Raw genomic sequence first — 21,759 nt, forward strand, 5'->3', positions numbered from 1 at the left:
GGCAGCTGGGGAACCCTTCAGATAACAACACAAGTTCACCATTGAAGCATTGCATGCCCCATGGAGGGAAATGTCCTTGCAAACCAAGGAGCTGCTTAAGGTGTCTTCACAGTTGCAGCCACTAAGAAAGACATCTGTGTCTCCATTCCTGCATCTAAACCTGAATAGTAATTCCCAATACTCGTACACATATCCTTCCCCTAGCCCTTCTTATCTGCCTACCTGTTGGTATTGGAGACAGTATTGGAATTGAAAGGTTTTGACTGGTAGGGTGATGTAAGCATGGATTATCAAGTAGGTGGATGGTATCCCAGTCACGGTGAAAGGTAATTGGGCTAATTTTTCAATATACAACATGGTATATTTCACATCTGTGTCATTTGTCTTTCTGTTAGATCGTATGCTGAAAACCGATTTGTACTGTTGATGTAACGCCATGGCTCGTGGCCAGAACATGATTGTCCATGTTATAATATTATGTTGTTGTATTATGTCAATCGCGGAAGACACTATGTTGCCCAGTGAATACATTTTGGAATACCGCAAGGCCACATCCAAAATTCCCATGGATACTTTGTAAGACCGAGAGCTAAACGCTGGGCCCTGGTCGGATTATAGTGTGCCAATTGTATGTGTGCCGATAAAGATTCACAAATCCTTTATAACAGTACGAGCCAAGCGCTGGGGCGAAACCCACAGGAATCTAAAGCATGAATCCACTGCCACCAAGGTGTATTTGTAAGCCCCATCAGAGTGTAAGGGACTGCAGTGTTCCAAATAGACACATAAGAGTTTTGTTTGAGATCAATAACGGTGTTTGTGGTGGACGTGCAACAGTGGAGCTTTTCATCTGCTGGCAGATGTCTCATTTGAAGACAAAGTCCTTGGTCTGTTTAGTTAGACCTGGCCACCATTAGCGCTGCTTTAGTAGTGAAACCGTATCGGGGATCCCTGCATGTGCTGAACCCAAACCCTCATGTGCAGCTAGTAATAATCCCAATCTGCGATCAGTGTTTGGCATTACTCTATCCCCCACTCCTGGAATTTGAGCATACAGAATGTTTTGCACATCTAATTTATAGGAGTACTTGAGTGGGAAACCTTTTGGCAGAGCTGAGCTGTTGTGCGTGGCATTGACAGCTATCGTACTTGCTCCGTCTATTCTCGTGCTAGAGCGAGTTATTGCAGCAACGGCAGCAGTTCGAACTGTTGCCTTGGCGCCCTCATCCACCATTGAATTCCCTCCAACGTGCACGCCAACACATTGACTCAATGTATGAATAACATGAGCCCATGGCAGGCCTTCTTTGAGCTTCACCACTTGTTTAGAGAGCATCTTGTGCTTTACTGTGCAACCTTTGGAATCCCTAAATCCTTTCTGGCCCAAATAATGTAAATATTGGTTAAAGGACTGGACGCAGTAAAATGAATGGCACAGTACGAGTGTGGGGAATTAGTGATCTGTATTTTGCAGTGCCAGTATTAGGGCTTTTAGTTCTGCCAGCTGTGCTGTAGAGTATCCTGGACACTGCGTGTGTGTTTTGCTAGGAAGAATCTTTCCGGCCTCCATGCGTCCTTTTACAATTGCGCATGCTGCGGAATATTGCTGTTTTGTTCCTTCAGCTGGCTGGGCAGATTAATCGTTATTAAACAATACATTCCTATCGATCTAGAGGCATTATTTAATTCGGCAGAGGATATTTTTGTTCATACTTCTATGAGTGCTTGTGTCTGTAATGTAGAATCAAATGTGTACTATACATCTGTTGCAGCGTTGATGCAGTGCTTTAGCGTTCGGAATGCTTGCCTTTGTAACTGCCTCCAAGCTCGGTACTGGGGTTACAACAGTTATGCGTTTTGCCTGCACTACTGCCATCTCTTTCAATACAGCATTCTTTACTAATGTGAGTGTTTTTTTTCCAGTTAGTGCAAAATGCATTTCAGTGTTTGAGTACAAATGTGATCTGTTTGCAATAGGTACTGTATCGCCTACATTGAAAGTGATGTAGGTGTACCTGGTTGGTCTAGCGACTATGCGGATCACCAGATTAGTAGAGTTGACACTTGTTTGTAAATGTCTGGAAGCTACCATGTCAGCTTGTACCGAACGGAGGATATCGGTATGTTTCTGTGTCCATTAATGCACTGAAAAATCAGGTCTAATTTAGTCGTAGAAAGATTTTGCACTTTCTGTGTAACCCTAAATGTATGTCCTGCCAAAATTCAAGAATCCTAAAATGGATTGTAGCCTTTTCAGTGCACATTTTTCTAATCCGTAGGACCTGCACATTGTTCGGACAACATAAACTAAGGGCTTGGTGTCATCCCCGCAGGATATGTTGGCTTGTAGACCAGCTAGCTCACAATGCCACCGTACGCTTCCCTAACCTACCAGGGAGCAAATGGTTTCTGGGAACCACTGAATAGGACAGCCCTGACCCCTCTGGAATCGTGGAAACATTACAGTACCTGTCACTCATGCTTACTTATTCTCAAATACACAAAGAATACACAGTGGGGCGTTTTCAATAATATTTATTGAACCAAGGTTATTCTTGCATAAAATACGTGCTGCAGTGATTAGTAGACCGAAGCAGGCAAACGTGATTACAAGCACCAAAAACGTAAATTGTAGATATAGTTCTACCATTGTGATAAACAATTGTGAATATATGCAGGCATATAAACAATACAGTAATCTAGTGTACTCCTACTATGCAAACCCTACTCGAAGTGTACCTAGTGTGTGTAGGTGTAGAGCCAAGAATCCCCCACTCCCCCCCCCCCCCCCCCCCCCCCCCTCCCCCCTCCCCAAGGGACACTCCAACCCCATTATCTGATGGGATGGAGTGAATGACTCAAGTCTTGGTCACAAACTGGACGCCCCTCACGAGATGTCAGACCGCTGCGTGGTGATTACTCAGCATGCAGGGACCCTCGTGTCAGTGGAAGTACCTCCTCTACTAATCTGACTTGATGCTCATCTTTTCTAATAGAAAGCAGCCTTGCGATGTAAGCACTGATTAGTGATGTGGATATGTAGATAGCCCTGTCGCCCCGTGGATGAAGATAGTGATGACATTTGAACGTAGTAAGGAACAAGACCTTGTACATGATGTTCAGGGCATTGTGATAATGTTGTATGAAGCTAGATGTAAAACAAGTTTAGTTTCAGAGAAACTAATCCAACATTGTTGTGTGTGCAAATATATGTAAAAGGTCACAGCTTGGAAATGTTATTTGTGAGGTCAATGTAAGAAATCTGCTGCTTTGCTACATAGGCCTAACCTGGGAATCTATCAGTTCGAAGTTGTTTTATATTGGTCACATTAATTGTAGAACCCTGTTAGAGAAACATTCCTGTGCCTTGTTGAGAGCCTCCTGCATCTTCCACTTTCTCTATCTCGAAGTGCATTTGGTCTTGTGTTGTCTTTGCACTTGATGGAACCTTGTTCTTTTTAGGTCGCACCGCTAGACTGCTTTTGCTGAGTATTGTGAAAGTCCTATTGTGAACAATCAATTGCATAGTGTAGATTTTGTGTCTGTTCCTTACTCGTGATTATGTATCTTACTCCCCTGCTCCAGATTTGATGTCTTTCCTCCCTAGTCTAGTGTTTTTCCCACCTAGTATCATTTCAGTTTCTGTGTTGATTGGATCCTTTCATTGCTTACATTTAGGGGACTCATTTCTTGGTTTTCTTTCCGCACTCCATAGGAGTTTTTTGGGTTTTTTGTTCCCTCTCCCCTGTTTGCTCCTTCCCTGCACACCCCATGCTCTTTGTCCTTCTTTCCAGTTCATCTGTTGCTTCCACAACCACTTCCATAATTCTCTGCTTTTTTCAGATTTGTTAAAAAATCCCTCCATGTTGCCTTCTCGTTCCTGCTCACTGTTGTGGTGCTCAGAATTCTCTACCGTCCTTTCCACTGAATTGCTTGTCCACCCTCCACCTGCTTCTCTGTTGATACCCTACCCCTCTATGTCCTGTTTTCATTTGTTATCCTTTTTGAAAGGCTTGGTAGCAATTTGCTACGTTTGGTTTTCCTCTATAAAAAGTTTACACTCACTTTTTAATTTTTAACTGTCTACTCCAAGATTGGTGCTCGCCATCTTTGAACAGTAAATTTAAATGTGTAATGAAAAAACTGAACATAACAGTCTCATGATGCGTTCCTGAGTGCGAGTAGTGATTCATGCGCATATATGTCATCACACTGCAGGCAGCTATTTTGTCTTTTTTAGGTCGAGCATTCGAGACCTCCTCTTCTATATACCTTAGTATATACTTATATGTGTATGTACATTGTGGACTCTGGAGATCAGCCCTAGGACTGGTCTGCTTCTGCTTAGGGACTTTTTTCTGTTCAACAGTCTCAATGTAACTGTCTTGATAGAAATCGACCACTAGAGGTCAGTAAAATACCAGAATTGCTTTCTGCTGAGGGACTCTTGAGGTCTCGCCTGACCCAGCGCATGCGCTGGTCTGGCGAGGCTTTTTGTGAGGGCTCAAAGTGCTACCACTGTAGCCTAGAGCTTCAGTGCATGTGCGCGCGCCTCACTTTCGCGGCCGCACTGCCGCTTTGATGTTTGATCGCGATCACTTTCGCGGCCGCTCTGATGTTCTCCGTGAGCCAGTTTTTTTTTTTTTCCTGTTTATTACTTCTATGTAGTAATGGTGGCACCCGTGTGCCGCCATTACTACAGAGCAGTAATAAACAAACCAGCATTCGTATAGCCAATAGGTCTCACTTTTGGGACCTTATAAGTATTTAGTTATGCAACTGTTGCATGGCTAAACACTTATAAGGTCCCAAAAGTGAGAACTATTGGCTATGCCAATGCTTGTTTTTGTATTTTTCTGGCAACTGCCTCTATTTAACTTTCTTGATAGAAAGCGACCAGCAGAGGTCAGTAAAATACCTGAATCACTTTAGTATTCTCTTGACTCCAGTCCTTAGACTATTTTTTTTTTTTCAAATCTTATATTTTCAGTGATATAACCACCGAAGGTCCTGATTTTATATTAAAAACAGCTTTGACCTATACCATTTCCAGCTGAAAGGCAATATTTTTCTCCATGTGTTCCCATACCTGGCGTGTCACGCAGTTTGGTGCTTACTTTCCCTCCATATTAAAGAACAGTAGATGTTTCAGCACCCAGGCTAATGTGCTGCATAGCTAAAAACATATAAGGTCCCAAAGGCGAGACCGATTGCATTGCAAATGCTTGTTCCTTATTTGCTGATGGCAGCATTTGTTAAAGCTGAACGGTCAGCAAACTACTTTCAAAGCCAATGCTTGTTTGAACTGGTGCACTGTGAGTGTAACATCACACTGAAATATGTTGTTATATATGCTGACCTGTTTGCACATTAATATGTTAACAAGAAGTTACATTTGTTTTTATTTTACATTTATTCAAATATTTCAACACTGAAAATGAAATGCAATGAATAGGATACATCATTATATAGCCAAGCGACTCATCAACAAAATATTTTTCTGTAGAATAAGTAGCCAGATTAAAATAATCAGTACTAGCTAATACCAATATATATTAATTTTCATGCATTATAACTAACCCATTACAATCAAATACTAATAATACATTTTCTATGTTCATTTTGAAATAGACACTAATTGTTCTATCTATTTTTATATTTTGCAGTATTTCACCACTGCTTCTTAAATATCAACGCGATATTACATGAAGAATCTGGATGGCAGCGGTTCTCTTTATTTAACTACCATGTAGTAACCAAAAAATCCTTGCACGTCTCTGATGAACAATCTTACAGACGACTTCTCCTGAACTACAATGTTTCTATCGTTTTCTAGAAAAAACATGTCTCAGAAACTGAGCCTTTTGTTGCTTGCTTTTGGATTAATGTGGGGTGTCCTGTTACTGCGATATACATTTCAGCATCCAAGGCAGCAAAGCAGTTCAGAGTTGCGTGAACAAATACTGGACTTGAGTAAGAAATACGTGCGAGCACTTGCAGAGGAGAATAAGGACATGGTAGATGGTGGAAATGGAGGCTCCATGGCAGGATATGGTAAAACCTTTTACATACAATGTTTTACGTGTTTTGGTTTGAGTGCAAAACTGGACTGTCTAGAGCTCTTAAGATCCATTCACCTAAAACCATTTAAGTGGTTTGGTCTTAACACTGCCTATTTTTAGGTGATTCTTGATTGTTGGATTCATCAAGATTTAATATGGGTCTCTGCTTACCTTTTCTCCTTCAGCTTTTCAGTTTTTGCTGACTTATTAAACTTAACTTTGCCTTCTATGATGAAAATGTTTACTAAATATTATAGTTTTGTTGTAGAGGATGGTGTCAGTTGGATGCAACTCTCCCACTTGACAATGTTGAGTTTAATTTTGAGTCCATCCTAACCAGAAAATCATACTTTTTAAAATGTTCTCAGTTGTACACTCTAAAAGGCACCTTAATTTCAGTGTTTGTGCAAGAATGCACAGGTGATGCCCACACTATATCACCTTTATTTCCTGATGTGTTGATCATTTTTATCACTATGTAGCTTGAGATTATAGAAAAATTTCAATGCCACTTGCTCGGACAATAATTGTGGCCAATCGTCCTGTTTTACACACTGTTTGTATCGTTATCGCCCTACGTGCACTGAAGTGCTGATATGAAATGGCAACGTTACTGTGGTGCCAGTCAGATATAATGACATTGCTTGTCAGAGGAGCTAAACGACTATGTATACTTATAAAATTGCCTAAAATTAGACCTGCAAAAGTACCTTGCCTTCCTACACACTAGCATGTTTTCTTTCACTCCCATTCAAACCCTGTTGGGCAGTGGAATGTACTTGCTTAACAATCATTTTTAACAGTAAGATTTTATGACCCACGTGCAACCATTAAGTTCCCAGTAATTTGTTATTCAAAATCTCAGTTCTCTTTACCGATATAAAATTAGCAATTCTGTTAAAGCCATGGAAAAAAAATGTTATTGGTCTCTTCCCTTGTTGTGAAAGCCTCGCTAGCAAACAGTCATCAACAACTTAATATTAATCCGCTTTAATTGTCAACTGTACACGGAAAAATAGTCCAAACCAAAAAAATTACCCAATCCGGACTTGTCCCTTACTTCACTGTCCACTTCCTGGCAAGGCTCCTAATTTGATGTGAACATTGCTATCCACCAAAACCTCAGGGTATTCCAACCTTAACCTTGTAGCTTTCCAACCAAATGTGCCCTTACCTTTCCTCACTGAGTTCAAAGCAGCACTTCCTTTAGTCACTGTGATCAGATAATCCAACTTTGTATGTGAATCAAAAAAAGTAACCCCACTTAGTACAAAGACAACGGTGAAAATGTAACAGCCAGGAAGCAGGTTCAAAACATTCAGTTCACCAAATATTTTGGTATGTTAAAAGAAAAGAAGTTACACAATTCTGCCTTAAATAGAACTGCAACCTTATTGTAGATTAATATAGAAAATCTGCATTTTAAAGCAAAACCAGAGGCTGATATGATTGTTTACAGTTTAATCACAACTGGACAAGAAGACCATATTCATTTGTATCTTTGGTCTTGATGACCACTTTCTCCCATAAGCCTTTGGATTCTTCAACAAGACCTGAAACTTTCTAAAATCGGAGATGGTTCCTTCAAAATGGTACAGGATAGTCCTGGGAATCCCTGAACAGATCCTAGTGCTGGTCAACATGCATTGGCAAATCCGTACAATGGTCAAATTATGCATGAATCCTTGACCTTGCCACCATCGTAGTCTTTCACAGAGTTGGGCCACTCCCAGAGAGCTGCCCATTTAATCGCCTTCTTATAAACGCAGAGATTAAGGTATACACTAAAACATTTAATGATACAAACTGTTACAAAAGACTATCCAAAAATCCAAGGAAGGAAGTACAATGCCATTTACAAACTCTAATCCAGAAATGGTACATCAATGGCCTAATTACATGGGAAGAAAAACAATCACTCTGGATCAATCATCCTGCAACACCGACAATACACTTCTCAAAGTTCCCAAACCAGGTAATCCCTCAAAGGGAATATCGATAATTGCTGGCATTAACTTGTTTTTCACCAATTAAGGAAAATTCATTGATGTTGAACTCCGATCCTTCATGAAAGCACTGCCGATATATACAAGGGACACAAAGAACATTGTAATGAAATTACAGGACATTGAATGTAAAAGTATATATACGTCAATTAAACATCCAGATGAATTGGAAGCAGTAAAAAATCAGTTTGCAACAAGATGTGCACATTACCTGGAGAGAAATCAAATAATTCTAGAAATTTTAGAATTTTGTCTTAAGAACGGTGTCTTACTATTCAGAGGGGACTTCTTCTTTACAACTGCAAGGTACTGCGATGGGAGCACAATGTGCTCCACCGTATACCTGTCTCCTAATGGGGGCAGTGGTAAAACATTGACTATGGAATGACAACTAGGAACATCTGACAAAACATAGTTTTTTTTGGAGGAGATACATTGATGACTTTCTCCTAATCTGGCCAGGGAGCAAAACACTCCTCTTACAATTCATTGATGGTCTATCACCTAATAAATGGGGCATTGAAGTCACTCATACCATCTCTCAGACATCGATAGAATTGCTTGATCTTACCATCTAAGAGGAGGGCAGTGTTTTGGAAACTGATCCATCGGAAACAAACAGCAGCAAATTCTATACTTTATGCAACCAGTTGCCACCCACAACATCCATCTCTAATATCCAGACAGGAGAATACAGACTAGAAAGAGGAAACTGCAGCAGGCAAATGGATTATGATGTATAAGTTAGAGATTACCAGACACTTGAGTTCATGTGGTTATGACACAAGTAAACTCTTATCAAACCAAAAACGTTTCTCAACATTGAATCAAAATTCAATCTTACATGGTGTGAAAAAATAAGACAAGAATAACAAACAACCTGGTTCATCATTGCATACAGTAATGGACACCAACACATACTCTAACTCTAAAAAAACACTGGCCCCTCTTAACTGAGAATACAACCCTGCAGGATACCGTCTCTACCTTTCCACACTTGAGCATCAAACTGGCACAAAATGTGATGGATAAGCTGGCTCCCTCCCTCCTTGGATGATTAAAAAATACCTCCTAAGTTCCTACAACCACCCAGTGACTTCTATACCTGCCGTAACTGTTGAATCTTCAAATTGGGAACCTAATATAAGGAACTACGTATCAATGGAAAGCATTTCACTATAATAGTCTTTATAAACTGTGAAAGCTGCAATGTAGTCTACCTAATAACCTGTCCCTGCTACTTGCATTACATTGGAAGTACAACTAGACCTCTTAAAATAAGGATACAAGAACACTATCGCAACACTCATAAAGAAGATATGAGACAAACATTAGTTGAACATTTTCTCACATCACTTCTGCTTCAAAGAAACTTTTCCTTTCGTGCTTTACGTAGAGTAAAAGTGAACCAACGAGGGGGAAATGGTTAACTACATTAGGAAGAAAGTGCTGTAATCATTCGATTTGAGACAGTGGAGCATGGTTTAAACAGGGATGCAGAATAGCACCACTGGCTTAAATAGAAAGTACTGACTCTGAAGTAGATCTTCAAACAAAGGGTCATTAGGTCTAGTCTGTTAAGTGTGTGAAAAAAAATTCAATGATTACCAACCTCCCAGATAGGGTAGAATCTTGCCAACTATGCCATACAGATTGCTTAAACTTAAATCTTCACCTGCAATCCCCTGAAAACACATTGGTATGCCAAAAACATGTACTCTGGGGTAGTCTTACCAGACCCAGCATTATTAATGTTGGATCTAGAGAAACAATAACATTTCCTCCTCAACCCATGGGCTAAATAACTGAAAATCTAAATGATATAAGCTAGTGGCCAAAGCTACTAAAGAACCTGATATCATTAGCACAACTCGCACCCTAAACTGTCAAAGGATCACTGTTCAGTTCTAAAAGGGCTGACCCAATCCTCACTTCTGCCAGACTATATAATTCCATTATACCAGTCTCTTCTAAATTATTAGCAGAATTATAATAATTATACATGTCAAATCCCACACTTCACTCATAGACAACTCTCTCATACTAACAATCATACATTAGACGCATTTCCTGATTTAGTTCCCACTCAATGTTCCAACTTTCTCTAATTCATTCATTCCAGCAGCCAAACAACCAGTCATTCTTACACACCCCCAACTCGTACAGGAAACAATTTTTTATACATAACAATAGTTTAGAAAAAACAATATTTTAAAGCAAACAAGACCTAAGGTGAATGAATTTCACAATAACTATCAAAATCGCAAATAATTCCGCCATATAAAGACACTCAATAGGTCCAAAATACGACCTGTCATATTTTGGACCTATTGACATGTAAAATTATTATAATGATTTTTGAATAGTCCATTAAATTGAATTTGTGGTTTAATACATTTTGATTCAATAACTGAGAAGAAAAAGTTCTTATGGTCACTTTGTTTGGTTCATTGTGATGTGTTAGAAAATAAGGTAGAAGAAGTGATCAGTATTGGCATATTGTTGTTTATTGTGTATTGGGGCTCTGCCTTGCTGATTAAGAGTCCAAACCCTGGTTGTTTTAATCCGATAAAGATATTAAGGCATGAAGCAAACCTAACTTTCACCTCAATCTGGTTTGTCGTAGAGTCTCCTTCACAACCAGCTCTACTAAATAAAGCACATAAAGTCTTGCAGTTATCCTGAATTTCACTTTACTAGTATTATCTCTTTAGTTTTATTTTGCCTATCACCTTGGACTACTGCGACTACCTCCACTCGCGGTGAACATTACCTGATAGTATCTAATGCACTCACATGTGTTCTAGAATCGAGATTTAAGCACTGTGCACATTGTGAATGACCTCTCAGTCTCACTTTGGTGATGGTCCCCTTGAGAACCAAGGATCTGTAATTAAGACTACTTTTCATTTCCTTTGATTGTTACAACCTTGAGAAAGCCCCAAGTATATAAGCCCAAGGCAGTGAAAAATGTGTTGGCTGTTCTTTAATCCTATTGGACATCGAACTATCGATTTGGAAATAAAATTGGAGCCACATACAAACGGATATGATTATGACTAACTATTATATGGGAAGACACTCCTATGCTGTCTTGAACATACACTAAAACACTGTCCAACAGGCTCTTGCAGGGGATTGCGTCACTTGTCCACCCTGGTCAATATAGCTGCGTGCCCCACTAGTTACTGTATTTGTAGACTACATATCTCCCTGGCACACAGTCTTGGATTCAAAGACCACGTCCACACTTGTGCTTTTGGATTTTTAAAAGGCATTTCACTCTCTAGTCGTTCATGCCCCAAGTCCTCTCGTGGATGAAGTTCGGACCTTGATTCCTCTCTATTGGTTAGAGTATTCTACGTTCCGCTCAAGCACATGTCCGAGTGAATGGCATTCTTTTGCCACTATTCCAGAATAATAGAGGCACCATGCAATGGGTTATCCCTCTCTCGCCACTGCTGTTTGCCTTGGCTATAGATCCTTCCAGCCGGATGGATGCGGTGCGACACACAGGTCTCTGGGTTCAGGTGGAGTGACTGCCCAGAATACCAGATAGTGCTGTATTCCTACAACATACTACTCTTTATGTGTTGGCTACATATTACTGGTTCACGACTTATCCAAATATTCGATCTATACGACGAGGCCCCAAAGTTAAGTTAGTTGGTCCAAATCACTCCTGGTCCTCCTCCGTAGAGCTACAGAGTTTTTTGGCTGGCAGTCCTGTCTCCCTGTCTGCAAAGTAAGCCTCCATTATTTGGTGATTTACATCGCCCTGGAGGCTCAATGTTGCTCCCCTACTAACCCAATCTCTTAAAAGAGATGATTAAATAGGTAGGTTTGCCTCTCCATGTACTGGGCAGGGTGGCATTATTTAAAATTCTGGTTTTACCCTTGCTTCTCTGTCTTGCGAACTACCATCCCCCTCTAATTTTCCTGCAGATCTAGGTCAAGGCCATATTTGTGATAGTGTGAGCCTTTCTGTGAGAAAATAACTCCTAATAGCTTTCCACAAATGTATGCAATCTGTGAACGAGGCTGGTACGGGCATGGCTGGCTCAGGCCTCTCCCGTTCGGCTTCCCAATCCAAGTGATCATAATTGGTTGTTTGGTGGTCATGAGGACCCTGTGTTTCTCCTGGAGGTGTCCCTAATCAGTAGGCAATGTATTGTAGGCCTATTATATGGAGACACTCCTCCCAGAGTGACTCCCTCAAGTAAAGAGGGTGCCTATCGTTAGTTTACTGGCACCCTTCCGATGGATCTAATTGGACTGGAAAGCTACGCAGAAGACCCCCCTTTGACAGGGCAGGCGGCTTCTCCAACCACCCGCCTGGAGGGGTGTGAACGTTAAAATCTCATTGGCATCTCTAAATTGGGTGATGTGGGGGCGGCACGCCCTTATAGTTTTAGGCGGAGTTCGAACTCCATAAAACACAATTTTACTTACAACTGTGTCACGTCCTTATGGTTTATCAGCCGGTAGTGTCTGAGTCGCCACCACCACATAATCCGCTATAATCTAAAGTCATCCTGAGCCTACTATGCAGGGAATGCTTCTTGTGCCTCTACAAGTCCCTGGTAATACATTCTCTGGATTGTTTTACCGTTCTGAGAGAAAGGTGAGAAGGTTGAGTGGGCCCCCTGGACTACAGTGACTGGAGGGAATACCAGGAAGGGCCCGCGTGAACTGGTTATCCCCACCAGTCTACACCTTATACAATTGAAGCACCGACAAATGTCTTATTTTACTTGTTCGCTCCTGTTGGAAATGGACGCACTAACCTCACCTACCTGCTTCAGTGATGACAGTGGTTTCTTTCATATGGTACAGGAATGTCCTAGAATTGGGCGCTACTGGTCCTAAGTTTTCTCCATCCTTCCTGGAATACTGGAATAGTGATTAACTGTTCTTCCTGTATTGCTCTGTTGGGTATTCTGGAGGATGTTGGTGACCTTAGAAGGGAGTGTACCCTGGTGGGCACTGGAACAACAATAGTCTAGTAGGATATTGCTATATATTGGCAGACCTCAAAGTTTCCTCCTTTGGCATAGTGTGGAGCCGCCTTGGATTGGTATGCCGAATTGTGGTAATTGATTACAAAGCATGAGGTTGCCCACATCAACACTAGAAATTTGGGTGTTTATTATATCTTGGCCAATAACTGATATGCTGTAATGTTTTTTACAATGTTCTGATGATTTCTCTTGCTATAATTACACTGTGTGCATGGTTTGTTTTAGTTTTTTCTTCTACAATAAAATCAGCAAAAATTGGTTATAAACAAAAAAAATGAACCATTCATATATTTGTCATATATATATCATGTATATATTTCTCCAGTATTGGGGTATCTTTCATAGATTCACATGCCTGAATCATTCCCCGTCGTCGGAGTGGGAGTCCCACGGTACATAAAAATAGCAATATACATGCACATAGAAACCATATCATGGGTAACCTAGAACCAGGAAGTAAAGTCGCCAGAAATCAAAAGGAAAAAATCCTCCACTTTCATGACTTGTCCAAGTCATTATATATAGTCCAAACAACAGCCAATCAGGCGACGGCACCACCCAGAATGTTCTCCCCAGAGGCTTAGGCTGTCAGATTTTCTACCGAACGTATTCGTTCCCAGGTGGCCTCGCCAGTTCTGGACACCGCACTTCTCCTTCTCTCCGAATGTGATCCCATTCAGTTGCAACCAATACCGAACCTTCTATCCATTTAGAACGGACAGATCTGCCACCTGGATCCTGCATCTCTGCGCTTAGCGGCCTGGCGCCTGAGCACCTTGAATTCGCTCACTTAGACATTCCTTCGGACTGTAGGAAAGTCTTGGCCAATGCTAGAGCGCCTACCAGACCTACAGGCTCAAATGGAAACTGTCAAGCCGCAAACATTCATCCAATCCATGCAAAACCGGAACAGATTTTGCCTTTCTTTTTACATTTGGCAAGATCAGGCCTTTCCCTTTCTACTCGTAAAGTATTTTTGGTTGTTATTTCAAGGTTTCAACAGGATGGTTCCAACTCTCTGTACTCATTTAGGGTCATTCAGCAGTTCTTCAAAGGATTGTTTCGCATGTTTCCTCCCATCCGCCCTCCACCTCCATCCTGGCATCTTAATGTTGTGCTCTTACAACTCATGCGACACCCCTTTGAACCTATTCATAGGACAGATTTGAAGTTTCTTTCATGGAAAGTGTCTCTGCTGTTGGCTCTCATGTCAGCTAGGCGGGTCAGTGATATTCAAGCCTTCATTATTAAACCGCCATTCCTTCAATTCACTAAGGACTCTGTAGTTCTACGCACTAACCGCCTTTTTATGCCTAAGGTACCTTCGGACTGCCATCTCAACGAACCGGTCATTTTAAAGACTTTCTTTCCTAATCCTCAATCGCCTGCGGAACGGGCTTTACATACTTTTGATGTCAAGAGGTGTCTCCTATTCTATTTACAGAGGACATCTTCAATACGGAAATCTGATCAGCTATTTATAGTTTATGGAAAGGTGCGTACAGGACACCCAGTATCCAAACAATCCATTGCTCGTTGGCTTTCTGCTGCAATTTGTTTCTGTGATCAGCATGTAGGCAGACCATTACAAACAACTCAGAGCAAATTCTACTAGAGCAATCTCTTCCTCTACCGCTCTCTTTGCTGGTGTGCCTATTCATCAAATCTGCAGAGCTGCTACGTGGTCCAGCAGGCACACCTTTACCAAGCATTACTGTCAAGCTGCCAGCGATGCCGACACAACTGTGGGACAGGCGGTTCTCCATAATCTTTTTAAATAAGGTGAGCCTTTCTTCTTCTCTCCCCCCCACCCCCCGCCCCCCATCCTCTTGCTATTTTCTGACATGCAGATCTTCTATGATTGTTTATGTGTGTATATATATATATGCGTAGAGAGAGATATATATGTGTATGAATAGAAATATCTATATCTGTGATTACATATTGCCTGTGATATGCATATGCTTATGTTGTGGTGATATCACTGGTATTGTTAAGGAGTTACTGCTCTCTACTCTGATTCAGGCATGTGAATCTATGAAAGATACCCCAATACTGGAGAGGAACAAAAGTTACTTACCTGTAATCTGTGGTTCTCCAGTATTGGTATCTTTCATAGATTCACATGCAACCCACCCGCCTCCCCTCAGAGGCTTTTCTATGCTCTTTTCACTCTGGATCACACTTGTGGTAGAAAATCTGAGAGCCTGGGCCTCTGGGGAGAACATTCTGGGTGGTGCTGTCGCCTGATTGGCTATAGTTTAGACTATATATAATGACTTGGACTAGTCATGAAAGTGGAGGATTTTTTCCTTTTGATTTCTGGCTACTTTACTTCCTGGTTCTAGGTTACCTATGATATAGTTTCTATATGCATGTATATTGCTATTTTTATGTACCGTGAGACTCCCATTCCGACGACTGGGAATGATTCAGGCATGTGAATCTATGAAAGATACCAATACTGGAGAACCACAGATTACAGGTAAGTAACTTTTGTTCATATATTCCGAATCAGCAGCATTGCATGTCTGCTGGTGTGAACCACATCCCAGGAGACCATGAACAAAGGGAATAAATACATAGATCGGTTCTAACTTCAAATCCTAAAGAAAAATACAATTTGTTATTTTTCTGACCTGGTTCCCAATTAAAGTTGAAGGTATCTGCATGCTAAGGTAGGATGCAAAGAGGTCTATAGCTTAAGCCCCATATCTGTCAAGGCTATAATTACTTCCAAATTCAATTGGTGTAATCAACTAGATACTAGATGTTCAAATGGCTACTAGATTTAGGCCTAGCAAACATTTCACCTGGCTGGAGTTCTGGTTCCCAGCTTAAGACCAGAAGTTTGTGCTATGTTCTAACAATCTGTGATGTGTCACACCCCTTTCAAGCTTTCATTTTTTGCAACCACTACAGTAGCTCTGGCTGATCTTACTCTAAAATGGGCAGAGGACTTTCTCAGTGCATGGAACCCTTTTCCAGAAGCAATGAATTTTTAGTTTGTGGAGTACACAGACAAAATAGTCTGAATGTGTGATAACCCCACTCTTTGTTATTACCCGATAGGTGATCCGTATTGCATAGCGCCAAACAAATCTGTCTTAGTGGAATGTGTTTAGCCTTTGGAGACTAAATTTAATATTTTCTGTCTGCTATGAGTCTAACAGTAACCACTTTGCCTATTTAATCTAAGAACTTGGATCACGCAGAAGATCCTTTGGTAGTCTCACATGCTCTTTTAAGGTTCTGTTATGTCAAAGTTTATAAAGCGCTCGAATACCCATGGGTGTCTTGTCGCTGGTTGATTGGCAGTAAGGTGAGGGTACTGGGTGCCTAGAGGTTAAAAAGCCAGGTGTGTTTTTAAGGTAGGTGGGACCTAGATCATTCAAGGCTTTATAGGTAAGGCAGAATGCCTTGAATTTAATGCGGTTATTTACAGTCCGCCAATGCAGTTCCTTAATGGAGGATGAAACTGGATGGAATTTAGGCAGGTCAAAGACTAGCCTGGCTGCTGCATTCTGTACACTCTGAAGTTTTTTCATATGTTGTTTTTGAAGGTTAGTGAAAACACCATTACAGTAATCCAGTTTTGCTAGGATTAATAAAGAGACCACTGTTTTTCTAGTGGTCAAAGGGATAAAAGGAAGACTTTTTCTAATGATTCTCAGAGTGTTAAAACTGGCCGAGACAACTGAGCTAATTTGTTTATTAAAGCTCAGATTGTCGTCTATCATTATACCTAAAGTTTTTTGCCTTTTGAACAGAGATAGGAAGGGTTCCCATCTCTACTGGCCAGCATGCCGGGCTCCAGATTAAAGGATCATTACCAAAGAGTATCACCTCAGTTTTTTCTGTGTTTAATTTGAGACCATGCTTTTCCATCCAGCCACTAACTGCCCTCATGCAGTTGTGAAACGGATAGATGGTTACTTCAGTGCTGTTAGCGGCCGACACCACAATTTGGGTGTCGTCCGCGTAAGAAGTAGGGGAAAAGCCAAAAGATCTGATCAAAGAGACCAACTCTGAAACACAGACATTAAAGAGCACAGGGCTTAGAGAAGATCCCTGTGGGAGCCCGTACGGAAGTGAGCCAGTTAGATGAGAAATTCTCTAGAATGACTGAGTGACTTCTGTTGCTAAGAAATTATTGAGGTAGAGCCAAGGCTTTGTCGGCGATGCCCAATTTTTTGAGACGGTTGACAAGTGTTATGGTTGGCGAGAACATTTGCCACCGGGTAGGGGGTCCGGTCGGGAGCTCCGTCTAGTGAGGTGTTCTAATGCGATCGTAGCGGCCCTCCGAGGTCAGGACTCTGTTGAATTGAGGGCTTAAACACTGACGGAAACATTTGGGGGCATTGATCCCTACATACCTGTGTGCGAATCGTGAGCCTCTGAATTCCCTCTGAGAGAAACGCAGGTGCCGCATTAACTTCTATTCCAACAACACGCCGGAGTGGAGGTGGAGGCAGGAGTCTGTGGGGAGCTGTGTTCCTGCCTGCCTGCCTGCCTGTAGGAGTAAAGGAAGCGTGTGGACGGAAGCCGCGGCTGGGCTGCAAACGCGTCGGAGAGTTTCAGCGAGAGTGATTTTCAGAGGTCAACCCAGCGATTGCTGTGTGAGTTTTGCGGTCGGGGAGCCGTGGAGAAACTGAAAGAAACGAGAAAGAGGTGCTGGAAAAATTGGCGTGCATGAATTCGGTAAGGAGGCGAGGAAGGGGAAAGAGAGGGGAATTGTCTGTTTTGAATATTGTAGACCATTCGCCGCAAGAAGACCTAGCACAGTCGGCAGCATTAACTTCAGACTCCATAAAAAATACTGCAATCTATTTTAAAAAAAAACATCGCTTATAAAGACACTACCAAAAGCCGAATTCCAGGTATAAGTTATGCCCTAAGGAACAGACACCTTGTATTGGACCCTGTAGAGAAGTCAGGTCAAACCCCCTTGGGGGAAGAACGAGTAAATACCTCAAGCGTAGACATAATAAAAAATAACAAGAAACAGAAGGGACAAAAAATAAAGGGTGGAATCTTAGTATCAACTAGAGCTGCTAAAGCTGCAAAATTGAACAAACAAGAAAAGGATCTAAAATAAAAGTAACGCCCTCCCTCCTCTCCTCCTTCAAAATGCAAGAAACATTGACAGCTAAAAACTCAACTCGTAAGGAAGGAAACGATAATAGAGAGGAGCAAAAAATGCAAAACGCGATATCTCCTCCTAAGGATAAAAGAGTGGAGATTCAAAATCGTTTTCAAGTCCTAATTTCGATGTCTGAAAGATAATTCTCATCAAACTACACCTGCAAGTGACCAGGGAAGAGGTTCAGAGTCACCCTTGCAGGGTGGCACGGAGGACTTGCTGGGGTCACTAATGAAAGAAATGAAGCTGAGTTTCACCAAGTCCGAAAAAAATCAGGGCAAGATATAGGCAACTTGTGAGACTGGAGTCTAAGGTGAACGCCTTAATGGACCGAGTGTCAGCGAAGGAGAATACAGTGGAACAAACCAAGGAAGAGGTGAAAACCAGTCGGAGAGAAATTGACAAGTTAAGAATAAGCGAAAGAGCTCAGAGAAAAAATTGAAATTTTGGAGAACAATTCAAGAAGAAATAACCTGCGAATATTAAATATTCCGGAAGGTTTAGAAGGGCAGAATATAACAAATTTTGTAGTAAATTTACAGAAAGAATCTTTCCCAGAAATAGAAGATAATACCCTGGAGGAAGACGTTCAAAGAGTGCATAGAGACCCTTTTAGATTAAAAAAACTGAGGAAAAACGCTCGGAGAGTACTTGTAAATTTCCAAACCTATACCTTGAAAGAAAAAATTCTGAAAGGGAAAGCAGCGGGCCCAGACACCCTCCCAAATGAGCTTTACACGGTTTTAAAAGAAACATTGGCTCCCAGATTAGTGGACCTTTTTAATTCCATTTTCTTAGAAGGTTCAACACTTCCAAAACCGTGGAATGATGCCGCCATTAGCCTGATTCTGAAATCAGGAAATGACCCTTTAAAATGTGAGTCGTATAGACCCATATCCCTTTTAAACGACGACTATAAAATCTACACTCAGATTTTGGCCACAAGATTAGGGCATATAACAGATAAACTCGTACATACCGATCAAAAAGGATTTATTAAGGGGAGACAATTGCTTGACCTCACCCACCAGCTAATCGGAGCTATTGATATTGCCACCCAAGAGAATATTCCACTCAGTCCTTACATTTTGATCGAGTGAATTGGTTATTTTTGCAGAGAGTAATATCACAGTATGGCCTAGGAGAACATTTTCTAAGAGCAATAACAAATATATACACAGCTCCCGTGGCAAAAATACGCATAAATGGCAACTTATCGAAAGAAATTCAAATCAAGTGAGGGACGAGACACAGTTGTCCCCTTTCTCCTCACTTATTTAACTTGTACATAGAACCTTTAGCCAATATAATAAGGAGATCTCAAGAAGTTATTCCCTTTAAATTTAAAGGATGGATTAAGAAAGTGGCTTTATACACCGACGATCTAATGGTGTATACAAGCGACCTAAACCAGTCCCTCCCCATTATTACAAAGCTGTTAACCGAGTTTGGAAAGATCTCCGGCTACCAAGTAAATCATCAGAAAACGGAAATAATGCAATGGAATTTAAAATCGGTAACAGTGGGAACAATGTATAGAATCAAATATTTGAGGATAGAGATCCTGAAGAATATTGATGCGATTGCTCGAGTAAATTTCGATCGAAATGCAAAGGAAATGAGGAAGTTAGTAAGATCCTGGAGCTATTTATCTCTCTCTTTTCTGGGGAGATCCAACATTATAAAAATGTCCATCTTGCCTCAGTTTACTTTCTTATTCAATGCTATACCACTGGAATTTAAATCTCAGTGGATTAAAAAGATCCAAGGGGAAATTAATGAGTTTATTTGGGCCTCAAAAGGTTTGAGGATTGCTTGGAAAAAGCTATGCGGGAGGAAGAATCAAGGTGGCATAGCGAGTCCAGATTTTCTCTCCAATTATAGAGCTTTTCAATTAAAAACATAAGAATTCTTTTTAGAGCTCACCCCTTCTATTCCTCCTATTGGAAAGCAGTCACAGATGAAGATCACTGTCTATATAAATATGAACATCCAAAATACTTTAAGAAAATCAAATTAAAGGTACTACGCACAGCTTATAAATGATGGTACGAATTGAGAAGAGCATGGAAGATATCATACTATAGCTGACTAGGACCTATTTGGAAGTCACCTGGAACCCCCGATTGTCTAAAAGACTCTTTAGCAGGTCCTCTGAAGGAGGCAAGAATAATAAAATGGGGGCAACTTTTTTTAATCAGGAGCCTTGCAAATTTGGGACTCATTGCTAGAAGAAACAAATGGGGAAATTATCCAGGTTTAAATATTATCAGTTGGCGAGTTGGGCAAAGGACCAAGAGAAAATCTCAGAAAATACAGAGGACTTGGAGAATGAAATACTAGGGAATCCAATAAAAGGAAATATCGAAGTGGTACTGGCATTTGATACAGACTGGAGATGACGAATTCACCAATCCAGATGACGTATGGAAAAGCCTTCACAGCACAAGAATTGCAACATCAATGGCAAGTATCCTGCACTCTTTTATGGAAGATTATAGTTTCTGCATCTCTTAGGAGCAATCATCTTTTTACTTTACAAAGGTCTTATTGGTCATCAGAAAAACTAACCAAAATGAATAAACAGGTGGTGAACAACTGCCCAAAATGCGGGGAACCAAAAGCGAACAATATTCATATGTTCCATCAGTGTTCGCAACTTGACACATTCTGGGAAGAAGTGGATAACATTATTGATAAAGTTTTAGAAGTGAACATTAAGGTAAGCACATTTACTATTATTTTTGGTATCTTGGAAAGTAATGGTTCCCCTCCTTTATTAAGTAAAAAAACTAAAAGTTACTATTTGTTAATTTTATTGGCCAGACGTGAGATATGCATAAAGTGGATACTTGCAACTCCTCCTAGTGTAGCTGAATGGTTTTGTTCTGTAGAGAAGTTTAGGAATCTAAATAAGTCCAGAGGGAAGAGTAATAGGACCAGAGTCTGGAAATTGTGGGATAAGAACAAGAGGTAGGGTAGGGAAGGATGTCCAATGATTACACCCTACGCGATACAACAAATTCGGGAGGATCATCAGGTGGGTCCGGGATGAATCACTTTAAAGAATTTGGAGGTTCTTAAGACATTATCTCATCATGACCCAGGAGGGCGGTCTCTACTCAGAAGGAAAACCGGAAAAACAAAAGTTTTCTAATATTAGAAATTATCTTATGATGAGGTGATCTTGCCTACCAATACCTCAACAATCGCTTAGATGAGGGGGGAAAAATAAAAGTGACAAGGTCAACCGTATAAAAGACTGCCAACAAGTCCAGGAGGATGAGTGCTGCAGAGCCTCCTTTGTCCAGGATGGTTCTTAATTCATCTGTAGTTTTTATTAGTGCCGTTGGTACTGTGTTCGGCCCTAAAACCGAACTGGGAAGGATCCAACAGATTGTCCTGAATAAACTTTGACAATTGTGTGTAAGTTTTTCCACAAGTTTGTCTGGAAATGGTAACCTAGAGATGGGGCGATAGTTGGCTGGGTGGTCAGGGTCTAGATTTGATTTCTTTAAGAGTGGTAA

General features: G+C 40.9%; 1 protein-coding gene across 3 annotated transcripts in view; it reads left to right on the forward strand.

Moving 5' to 3' along the window:
• CCDC126 (coiled-coil domain containing 126) overlaps positions 1-21,759 on the forward strand; it is a 105,233-nt gene that overhangs the window by 46,046 nt on the left and 37,428 nt on the right. For all 3 annotated transcript variants that reach the window (XM_085631536.1, XM_085631533.1, XM_085631535.1), the window contains one exon: positions 5,667-6,054. In XM_085631536.1, the coding sequence (XP_085487662.1) occupies positions 5,817-6,054 (238 nt within the window). In that variant the 5' untranslated portion in view covers positions 5,667-5,816. The remainder of the gene's footprint in view (positions 1-5,666; positions 6,055-21,759) is intronic.

The sequence above is a fragment of the Triturus cristatus genome, chromosome 10 (genome assembly GCF_964204655.1).
Source record: "Triturus cristatus chromosome 10, aTriCri1.1, whole genome shotgun sequence".
In the NCBI taxonomy this organism is placed as follows: domain Eukaryota; kingdom Metazoa; phylum Chordata; class Amphibia; order Caudata; family Salamandridae; genus Triturus; species Triturus cristatus.